This window comes from Hipposideros armiger, unplaced genomic scaffold, assembly GCF_001890085.2.
Source record: "Hipposideros armiger isolate ML-2016 unplaced genomic scaffold, ASM189008v1 scaffold_32, whole genome shotgun sequence".
NCBI lineage: Eukaryota > Metazoa > Chordata > Mammalia > Chiroptera > Hipposideridae > Hipposideros > Hipposideros armiger.
In genome coordinates this window covers 873,664-884,854 of record NW_017731382.1, presented here as the reverse complement: position 1 = coordinate 884,854, position 11,191 = coordinate 873,664, and the positions used below count along the sequence as shown (strand labels likewise).

Here is an 11,191-nt window from a genome sequence, read left to right as displayed (position 1 = left end):
ATGCATAATTAATATGTAATCAATTTGACATAATCTTCAAATGAGACGGTCTGAGGTATGTCGTAATGGGATTCCTGACGCAGGAGTTACCCACAGACCTTCGGGGCCTGAACGGGCTTTGTCACGTGCCTGACGTGTTATTAAGTGGTTACAAGACTAAGTGTTGGTATTTGATTTACCACTTCAATCAGTGCGTAGCTCAGTAAGCCAGTGCTGGACCAGTGTGAGCTAGGTGCTGGCGAGAGAGAATTCAGATGTTATTCTTGCTTTCTTTCGCTCTGGCTAAGAGGATGAGTTGCTGTTCCCATGACCTACCTATTAGCAGGCTGGACCGCTCCTTCGGGGGTGAGGGGCTTTGCAGTCTCTTCTCGTTTGTCACCTTTTTGCAGCAAACTGAATTAAGTCATTTAGAGACCGTGAACATTAAGAAGAATTTGATTGTTCTGTTTTGTCTCATTTGGATCTCGCTGTTTATTAAAATGTAATGTTTTACAGAGGTAGTTTATTTCTTCTCTTTATGCTTCCTTGTGGCAAGTGCCTTGAAATAAAACTTGAGAATGTTCTGGTACTCTGTGTTTCTGATAGCACAAAGTCGTGTGAGGAATAGCCTGTGGTTCGGAACCATTCCAGAGCATAGGGATTATTGCCAAGCCAGTGAGAACTGGTACATTTTGGCATTTGAACGAAGGTTTCCACGTTCTGGAAGAGGCACGTGCTGATACTTGAGAGGGAGATCCCCGGACATGTGACCGAAGACCCCTTGGGAGGCCTCCTTTAGTGAGGACGCGTTGTGAGGACGCATAGAGAAAAGATGTTGAGGACACATTTTCTGAGGTGCTGTGATGTCTGTTTTTTTATTTCTGTGCACTCTTAGTTTTGGGGAGTGTCAGACGCAGAGGTTTCAGAAAGAATCGTGCACATGATATGTTAGAGACCGTGCCGGTCTGACTAGCTGAGTCGGACCCCCTTCTGGTCTGTCATGTTCCAGTGTGAAGAAGGACCAGAGTAAGGGCGCAGGTGGCCTCAGCAGCACGTCAGGGTTTCTCCCGGCTGCACACCTTGAGCCAGACGTAGGACGTCACGTGGCATCAGCCAGGACGAGGGTGGTTTTTTACGGACATTACTCTGACACCACGTGTGTCGTTTTCTTGTTGCGGGTACGTTTTTGTTTTAGAAATGTGTCTTGCTTTTTCGGATTTAAGGTCCATTGTGTTGTGGGCATTGGTCATGTAGACTGCAGCACCACAGCCTGCCACCATGCTCCCACGCACTTTGGTTCTGTGGTTCTGTGCCAGGTCTGCGGGCGATGCCCACCCTTCTGGCCCCAGGAAAATGCAGAGCAGGCTGCTTTTGTTGCCTGTTGTTCACCCCACAGTAAAAGTGTTCACATTTCCCTCAGAGTGCTCACCTGAAAGCTCCTTTTTTTCCTTCCATAAAGAGATTCTAGTAAGAACAAGATGAAGTAGCACACCACCACATTTCTATTGAGAATCGGTGAGACAGAATTGGAGGCTGCAAGGGAGCTTGGCTTACACGGACGGCCCTGCGCTTCGCTTTGCCTGCGCCCTCTCCAGACAGCACTGTCTGCCTCGTTCGTGCGTATCTGTGCGTGTGTGTGTGTGTGTGTGGTTTGAAGTCCGTCGTGTTCTTGGAGCTCTGGCACTTAGGCTTCACTTTGGTGCAGGAAGAGCTCTCTGGCCCACCCACCGCATGACTGTAAGCTGAACCAGAAACATTCAAAGTAGAGGGATGGCTGCAGCCAGCCCCAGGTCCTCCTCACCGGGGTGCTCATGCCCGTGTCCATCCGGACCGACTTCCCACGCTGTCAGCCGTCAGCGCCGTCCCAGGTGAGGGCAGTGGTAGGACACTTGACAGAGACCTGGAGTGACAGCTTCCAGTGCCTTCTAGTGAAGGACCCTTGTGCGGGAACAGGGCCCTATGGAACGTAGACGTTAGGACACACAGGCCTCGGGATTAGCACAGCGGGCAGGATAGCCTCCCATCACTGTCCCCACGTGGCAGTCTGTCTCTGCATCCTTCCCGTGGCACTCCCCGCTTTGGAGAAGGCCGCTGGTGGCTCTCGGTGTTGTGCCTTAATTCTTGGAGGCCGCAAGGTGCTTTTCTTCCTCATGGTGAGGCCCTCACATGGGTGGGCCTAGGACGCAGGGTGTGGGTGGGCCTTTGGCGGAACAGGCTGTGGCATATAACCTCTGCCATAGGCGGACTATCCTGAGTGGGTTTGCCCTTGCAGGATGCTGACCACGGCTTGGGTCTGCAGGCTGNCGGAGACCGCGCAGCGCGGGAGGCGGGATCCGCACGGTAAGATGGCCGCGGCGGGCCCAGGCGGTCGGGCCGAGCGTCCCCACGGGAGCGCGGCGGGGCGGGAAGGAGGCCGGCGCGGGGGCCGAGGCCCGGTGGGGACGGGGCGCCGAGCCGGGAGGGGTTCGGGGCCGGATAGGGGCCGAGCCCGGGTTACCGTGCCGCCGAGGCGCGCCCGGCCGGACCCGCGCCGGGGATCGTAGGGCGTCGAAGGTCCGAGCAGGTGTCAGGATCGGAGCGAGTTGTCGGGCGGAGGCGGCGCCCTCTGGATTTGCAAGTCAAACTGCCCCCGCTCCTCCCGGCCGAAGCGGACTCCGCAGCGTGGCGGTGCCTGGGCGCCGGGACTCGGTGTGAGTCTCACTGGGTGACCGTGGCAAGGAGGCTCCGGCGTTCAGCGTGGCGGTGCCTCGCCGCGGGAAGCAGCACGTGTGTCTGGCGGGAACGGTTTTTACGGCGGGACGGCTTCCGAGCGGACACGACGGGCGAGGACGCCGATCGCTGCTTGGGCAGCAAGTGCTCCTCGTCTCCGGAGTTGGGATGTGTAATTGTGTCCGTTGGATGTTTCGCTGCTGAGCTGTTGCCGCACAGAACAGAACCGGCCAGCCCCAGAGTTGTCGCTTTCCAACATCGCTGCCACCGCCAGGGAGTGGCACTGGCGTGGCCGCTGGTCGCCGAGTGGAAACGCCGAGAAGAGCGCCCATGTGCCCTAGGGTGCCTTGAGTTGCCTAGGAGTGAGAGTTGCATCTGAGTGGCTTAAGCAGTTGGCAGCAGCTTCTAGAGATGGGCGTCTGTCGGAGGTGCATGGTGTCCTTCCGCTTCTTCCAAGTACCTGAGGACTTTGCCGTGCGCCCCCTTGCTTCCCTACCCACACTCGCTCCCTCTGTGATCTTTGCCAGGCGCTTGGCTTTCCATATTTTTTTGGCGGATGTTTCCCTAATTAGTTCCCAGCGCTGAGGTCGGGACCTGGCATCCAGGCGCCTGCGTGACTTCTCCAGATGGGCGTCTACCAGTCGCCCAAACTCGCCCTGCTCCCCTAACCTGTTCCTCCCCCAGCCCTTCCTCGTTGGCGGCCCCATCCTTCAAGGTCTCAAGCTTGAAACCTCATCATCCTCTTGTACGCGTCCACATTCGGTTCAGCAGCAAGGCCTGTGGGCTGTCCGCAGAATCTCGACCAGCTGTGTCCCTCCAGCTCTTCTGCTGTCCTCTCGTTTACGTGGCTCCTTATCGGTCTTCCCGCTCACCTCGCCCCACGTTTGCTGTCTTTTAGCTGTTTTTAGTTGACTGAAGCAGTTTGGCAGGTTCCGTGGTATGCATAGTGTCCATAACGTGCATGTCAGTGACCAAGTGGACAGTGCTGGGCTCACCACCCATCCCGGGGCCAGCACCTATCTGCCCCTCCTCCCACGGTAGCCACCTCCTGCGTTTCATGTTTTATACGTGTTTACTGCTCACACGTTATGTCGTTTCACTTGTTTTTGTTCTTTACGAAAGTGTCTGCCACATCTGGGCCTCCACTGCAACTTGCCTTATTATCCAGCTAGTTTCTAAGACTCATCCCCATGTGTGTTCATTTAGCTTAACTGCTTTAGTAAATTCTGTTATGTGAATACACATCACAGTCCATTCTCAGCAACCCTAAGATCCAGATAGCTCTGAAAACCAAGAGCGTTTGTTTTTGTTTTTCACTTATGTGGTGTCAAAGCCCGACCTGACCAAGGCTGTGTGATAGCCTCTATTCCACTCAGTACGAACACTCACGTTTCACAGAGGAAATAATATTTGGTTACGGGTCCTGCCTCAGATCCAGGGAGGATGTCATATACGNTTCAGCTAAGCTGCATGACATCTCAATATGTGCAGCAGAACTAGTAATAAATTCTTCCTTATCCCCCCAACGTCTTCACGAAGAAGCTGAAATACTGTTACAGCTCAGGCATGGAAAGGGCCTTCCTGGCGTTGACTGCCTACCTGTGCTAATGACGGAACAGCAGCAACCCACCGCTTTACAAAACATTATCCTGAGGAATCTGGCTTTGTGTTTCTCAAGTCTCTTTAAAAGCGAGGGCTCCAGCCTGTAGGAGTTTGATTTTATCCTTTTGGGTTTTGAGAGTAAGACAAGAACGTCCACAGAGACGCTGTGAAACCTGGCCGATATCCTGGGCAGTCTAGAATCTGAGTAAAGGAAAGCACCATGTGTTTTACTCTCACAACTCTCTTCCCTTTAAAGAAAACTCTTTAATGTCTTTTAAGATGAATAAACCTTCAGCACTTCTCCTTACAGAACCGCTGATTTGCCCACACGGGACTCAACACCTGGGCTGGCACAACACCTGGCTGCTCCCCCTCCCACAGGCCCGCCCAGCTCTCTCCTACAGAGCAGCTCAGCCATTTCGTGATCCCACCAAGCTGACATCTTGGTCAACTTGCTCCCTTGAACCAGATGGTAACCGATGTGGCCCTGCATCTCCCTGTCCTCCAAGTCCCCAGCCTCCTTGCTGCATGCTCCTGTCTTTAGCGCTCTGGCCCAGCCTTCATCGTCAGTCCACATGCTCTCCATAGGGGACCTCATGCACACCTGGCTGTGCTTATCTTTACCGCTGTCCTTGCCCCTAACATCCACTCACCTGTTCCCCTAACATCACTTGATGCCTCAAATGCACATCAAAACCTAACACATGCAAAATGAGCTCATTACTTCTGAGCCTCTTCACCAATCCAGACCCTCCCTGGAGTCCCTATTCAGCAGATGGTCCCGCCCTATAAACCTGGTCTCCCTGACAGGACTCCCTTTCCCTCAGCCACCAAATCCTGCTGCTTTAATGTTGAATGCAATCAGTTCCGCCTGCTCACTTATCCCCACATCTCCTGCGGGGTCCACATCACTTCTGAAAGCGTCAACACATAGCTGTCTCCGCCTCACCCCCACTCTCCTCCAAACTCACTGGGCTCTAGTGCCTTCTGTTCCCACCATGTCACTGAACTTGCTCTGTCACCAGTAATGAAATGGACAGTTTTTGGTGAATGTCATACTGGACCTCCCTGCTGCATCTGACACTGCTAATCACATCTTCTAGAAGCTCTATGCCCCACGGTTTCGGGAGAGCCCACTAAAAGCCCCGGTGCTTGTCGAACCTCTCTGGCTGTTTCTTCTCTGTTGCCTTAATGGGCACCTTCTTTGGCTAATGGCCATGTGTTGCTGTCCCCCTGGATTCGGGACTTCATCCTCTCCTCCTCCTCCCTGTACCTTTCACATGGTATCACCGCAAAGCACTTCTCTTTCCTTGAGCTGCAGGCACCTCAAAGTCACCAAGGCCCACACTGAACTCATCGTCTTTCCTTCCCCTTGTTCTCTCTCGCTCCACGTCATCAACCAGACTACACAGCTCAGCGTCATTCTGAGCAACTTTCTTGAAGCTCTACAAACTGTCAGTCACCAAGAACTGCTCATTTACTGCCCACGGAAGGCCTCCCTTTGTCCATTTCTGTTGAAACTGCTTCCAATAAGGTCCTCCTCAAGGTCCATCACTCACTCACTTATCGCTTCACACTCTCAACAAGTATCTATGGAACTGCCACTATGTACTGCATACCTCAGCTCTCGTGTAGCTCACGTTTGTGGTGAATCGTGACTTACTGTCAGGCCTCAGGGACACACAAGTGTCCACCAAGGTTTACTCTAGGGTACCACGTGAGCATGAAGGAGACTCCGTCCAGCTGGTTTAGGGAAGCTCTCCCCACTCCGAGGAGCTCGCCTAGGCACAGGCCCAGCTCACGAGAGCCCAGAGGTAACAGCCTGCTGAGTCCAGAGAACCTCAAGTAGGTGGGGATGGCTGCAGTGGAGGGCAAGGGCAGGGCTGGGAGGCTTTTTAACTGTGCTCACTTTGCACAGGCAATTGCGAAGGGTGTGAACTGGACAGGGACAAGGAGAGATCACCGTGCCTGCTGTATGGGTTTCAGAAAGGAGCCAGCAAGACCCCTGGGAGGGACAATCTAAGGAGCAGAGAGAATGGCCTCGGTGTTCAGGGGAGAGGCTGGGAACAGTAAGGGGCAGCNGTCATTTTCCACCCTGAACCTCAAGGGCAGTTGGTTGGGTATGGGGTGGCTCACGGAACCAGCTAGAAGCCTAGAGTGTCCCCTGGCCACTGCCAACACCAGGTGTCATAGGCTCCCTTTGGAACATGACACTTGGTGCAGCAGCTCTGGGTGCCACCGAACCTTCCTCCTCAGGCCCGGAAGCCCCGCCAGGCTCGGTCTCGGAAGGTTTCCGATGCTCACCCTCGAGCCCCCACCAGAACCCTCACGTGACCCGTGCACTCAGCCCACCGCTCCCACCCTGGCTGGGGCCTGGGGTATTGCGTGGCCGTGGCCACCCTGAGCTGTCCACACAGCAGCCAGGGGATCGTGACGCCCTGCTGGCTCCTACCCTGAGCCCTGCTGGCCTCCTCCTGGCCACCTCTGCTTTCCCATCTCCTCTCTCCTCTCCTCAGCCCCGCCATTCCCCTGTGGCCCCAGGGCCCTGCAGCAGGCCAGGCCTGCACACCTGAGGATTTGCCCCTCCGTCCCAACCTACCTGCTTCCTGCTTCACCTGAACAGATTTCATCTTGGGGACAGTGCCTGGCCCAGCCTATTTGCAGAAACAACGCTTCCCCACCCTCCTTTACTCTGTCTTGTCCCCTACCCCGAGCAGCAGCTCCAGGAGGAAAGGGACTGGGCAGTGAGATGACCACGACAGTGGGATTCTGGGTCTTCGTAGAAAGTTATCATCAGAGCCTAGTGCAATGGACAGAAGCGAAGTCCTTGACAGTGGAATGTTTTGTTCACAAGTTTAGCAGCAACTCTCCAGCTTTCCTCGCATAGGGACGGTGACGGTGAGGCTGTGCTGAGTGAGGGGACACCTCGAGGGGGCTCGTGTGGCGTGGCCCAGTGGCCCAGTCGCTAGGCCGCCTGGGAGGATGGATTGAGGTGGGGAGGGTGTGTGAGGCGGCGGCAGCTGGAGAAAGCAGCAGCTGGACAGTCACTGCCCTTGTGCCCCAATGGTCAGAACCTTTACATGCTGGCTGTGCCCGTCACGTGGGCGTGAGCCCCGTTGTGGCTTCTCAGGTAAGGGCCCTGGGGACCCAGCTTGGGCTTGGCGGCAGTCCAAGCCCAGATCACCTTTGTGAAGAGCTCAGGCCCCTTCAGCAAACACCTGCTGCGTGGACACTGGTAGCACCTGGGTCAGGGTCAGGCTGGAGCCCACCTCCAAAGGTCTGTGGGAAAAGGTGGTTCCCCTTGAGTCTTCCCGTGCTGGCAGTGGGTTAAAACTATCCCTGACTTTCATCTGATGCACACAGCCCTGTGAGGTGGGGACCACCACCGTCCCCGTTTATATGTGGGGCACACAGGCTTTCAACGAGTCCAAGCCAGCCCCAGGGGCCAGGATCACCACCCGGCCCCGCCCCTCCAAAGTCTCGCCGGGCAGGACGCTGCAGCCCGGAGCAGCAGGGAGGCTCTGGGCCTAGCCTCTGACCCGGGGGCGCGGCCTGGCCGCCCCGACGGACGTCTGCTGGGCGGGGACCAAGAGGCACGCCCCGCCTGCCGCCAGCCCTGCCCCCGCGGTGGCCGTCCGGGGGCGACAAGCCCTGGGAGCGCCGGACGGAAGCGCCGCTGGGACTGACACGTGGACTTGGGCGGTGCTGCCCCAGTGAGCCGGCTGGGCGGGAGCCGGGCTCCAGACTCGCTGCGCCCTGGCAGTCCCTGCCCGATGCAGCAGTGCCCGGACGAGGCCCGCAGGGATGCGGCCGAGGACGCCCAGTGGTCCAGGTGGGGCCGCGCGGTTTCGCTGGCGGCAGTCAGGGGAGGGGGCAGCGTGTCCTGTGCGGAGACGTCCCGCGGGGCCTCTTTCGCGCCCCCTGGGAGGCAGCCCATGCCCTGGGGAGGAAGACACGCACAAGTACCCTGAACCAGTCTGGACCCTCCCTTCCATCTAGCCCCAGGGCCCGGCGAGTGCCCCCTGCGCCCTCTGCAGGCTTCTGGGGTCCTTAGAGGTCCTTTAGGCAGGGCAGCGGCTGGGAAGGGGGGGGGGTCACTCACAACTGGGCCTCACATCCTGGAACTGCCCCTGCCAGGTAGGACCACACTGAGGTCACCAAGGAGCAGTTCAGGTCACCTGACCAGGGCAGTTGGGCACATGCTGGAGCCTGTGGCCAGGTGGCTGAACCTGCCACCATGTGCCATGTGTGCTGTGGACCAGGCCCAGCGGGGGAGCTGGGGGGGATGTGGGGGGAAGGGCCCAGACAGGTCACCCCACTCCTTTTCATGTCTGTTTTCCAAGTCTGTCCAGTGCCATGTGCAACCCCAATCAGGAATGAGACGGGGGCCCCCAGAGGAACCCCCAGGCCACTGTGGCTCGGCTTTCACTCTGGTTCTGTGGTCTGAGGTCAAGCCAGGCAGCCCCCAAACCCAAAGGCAGGCCCTGTGGCTCCAGGGCCCATCCACCTCCAGCTGTGAGTCCCCAGGGAAACTGCTGTTGGGGCCTCCCTGCACTGCCTGCAGGATGGTGGCACCTTCCTGCCCCTGAGCCCGGCACACGGCTGCAAGAAGGCCCTGCAGGACAGTCCTCCCACGCTGGGGTCGAGATGGAAGCAAAGCTAGCAGGGAAGATGGGGCGAGGCTGGCGTTCAGAAGTCCTCAGCAGCCAGAAGGCTCCCTGGGGACAGTGAGCAGGGAGACGCGCTGGCCACAGTGAGACTGTGAGCCCCACTCAGCCCGGCTGTCTCCCCCGGGGTTAGTTAGACTGTGGGCCGTGAGGGCCAGGCCCGGGTGGGCCAGGACCCCAGGACCAGGACGTGCCCTTGGGCCTGCCGCTGGCTCACGTCCTCCCTTCCCACCCTGCTGGTGATCAAGGTGGGGCGTCCCTGTCACCTTGACCTGGGTAGCGGGCCAGGCTTCGCAGCAGCNGGTGGGCCTTTGGCGGAACAGGCTGTGGCATATAACCTCTGCCATAGGCGGACTATCCTGAGTGGGTTTGCCCTTGCAGGATGCTGACCACGGCTCGGGTCTGCAGGCTGCGCCCCAGCCCCAATACTATGAGGTTCTGGGCCGGGGGGGGAGAAGGGCGTCTGGGTTCATTGGTCCTGACACCCCTCGTCTGCAGGGGGGAGTGCATTTCTTGCTGCAAGGGGTATGTGTGTGGAGGTAAATAGGAACATAGGGCTTGGCTCCATCTGCAGTGTTTGTAAGTCTCCCGGCTGGAAGGCCAGGTTCACGGGTGGGTCCAACCTGAGCACGGTTAGGAAGAAAGTCTACCAGACTCGTTTGTACGCTGCTCTAACCCAAAGGACTAGCAGAAGGAATCAACTGGGCACGTGGGTTTTGTCCACATCACCTCTGAGTGCTCCAGTGAGTGCAGCAAGTTGCACGGCCGCCCTCCTGCCCGCTGTGGGCGCCGAGCGGTCAGGCTCACCGCCCTGCGTGGTGGGAGACTCCACTCGCATGGCACCTCGGGGCAGGAAGGCGACAAGGATGCCACTGCTGGGCACACTGCATGTGACTCTGGGTTCAGAGTGCTCCGGGGTTTGGAGTGTGTCGCGTGAATTGTGACCAGAGAGGAGGGACGAAGCTTCTGCCAGCAGGCTAACGCGCTCTCCACCTGCCTGTGAGCAAGGCTCCCCGCCCCACAGATCACCGTGTCTGACAGTGTGGTCACTTTCCCAGCTGGCTTCTGGAAGTGAAACAAACTGCCCAGCCACCAAAGATTCCCACACCAGGGCAAGACTATAAATTTGTAAATCCTAACTCAAAGACTTGTTTTCTGTGAGGGTATCGAGTTTGATTTCTTTTCCCTTTTGGTCTGGGCTGTGCGGCTTTGGGGGATGTGTGTGAGGGGTGGGGCTGTGTGTTTTTTAATTTTTCAAATATATATTTTGGTGCTGTATGTGGTGAGAGAGTCTTTCATGGTAAATCAATGAGCCATCTCTTCTAGGCAGTTTTGTTGAAAATAAAGGTTTTTCTTTGATTTCAAGAATGACCAAAGTGGCCTCTGAAAAGTTTCAGTCATCTCAAACGAACTTTCGTTTTCGGGGCTCACTTCCCCGTGGTGATGGCAGTGGCATCATCTTCCCGGTAGGGCCTTACTCAGTCTGACCATAGCCAGCCTCTTGACCTCTCGGTTCTAAGACCCTTGGCTCTTTCGTGCACTCACCCTTCCTTCTTCCTGGTCCCTCACCCTGCATTCGAGCCAAAGGCCCTTTGCACTCCCTGTACTTCAGATTTAAAACGTCTTCCTACTCGCTCTCTCTTCTTACTATGTCTCTTTTTATTTCTGAAATGACCACAATTATCACAGAATTATTCACTGATTCTTAAATATTTTTTTTTCCTGTAGAAATAAATCAGAATGAGTTATGCAGAAAAACCCGATGAAATCACGAAAGATGAGTGGATGGAAAAGCTCAATAACTTACATGTCCAGCGAGCAGACATGAATCGTCTCATCATGAACTACCTGGTCACAGGTAACGGCTTCCAACAAGGATGTTACTACTCCTCCCTTTGTACCCATGGTCAGAACGAGGCAGTGAGGTCCCATGGTAACTTACTGCCTCGGGGCAGCGCGGCGCGCCGGCCTGTTTCCCGCCCCCGCCCCGTGCCCTCCGGGCTCACACAAACGACGGAAAGGATGCTGGGACCTTCGCCTCGGATTCAGTCTAGATGTCGCCATCCCGGTGCGAAGTTACCCCACAACGAGGCCTCGACGTCGGCCATCTTGCCCAGAGGACGACGCCTTTTGACTCTCGCGCCAACCCGTAGAGCGAGCGCGCCTCGAAGGGCGTTCCGCGCAAGAACGGAAGTTGCAACTGTGCTAATGACGGAACAGCAGCAACCCACCGC

At 56.7% G+C, this 11,191-nt stretch overlaps 2 protein-coding genes across 6 annotated transcripts in view; one reads left to right on the top strand and one right to left on the bottom strand.

Moving 5' to 3' along the window:
• The window catches only part of DIDO1 (death inducer-obliterator 1), a 68,127-nt gene extending 57,021 nt beyond the window's left edge, over positions 1 to 11,106 (bottom strand). Inside the window, exon 1 of one of the 3 annotated variants that reach the window (XM_019637221.1) lies at positions 10,964 to 11,106. The gene's annotated coding sequence lies outside the window, so the exon portion shown is untranslated. Of the gene's footprint in view, positions 1 to 2,476; positions 3,112 to 10,963 lie in introns of those variants that run through there. The other 2 variants (XM_019637222.1, XM_019637223.1) reach the window with 2 other exon arrangements.
• Positions 7,937 to 11,191, top strand: part of SLC17A9 (solute carrier family 17 member 9) — a 20,162-nt gene continuing 16,907 nt past the window's right edge. For all 3 annotated transcript variants that reach the window (XM_019637227.1, XM_019637225.1, XM_019637228.1), the window contains exon 1: positions 7,937 to 8,122. In XM_019637227.1, coding sequence (XP_019492772.1) covers positions 8,064 to 8,122 — 59 coding nt within the window. In that variant the 5' untranslated portion in view covers positions 7,937 to 8,063. The remainder of the gene's footprint in view (positions 8,123 to 11,191) is intronic.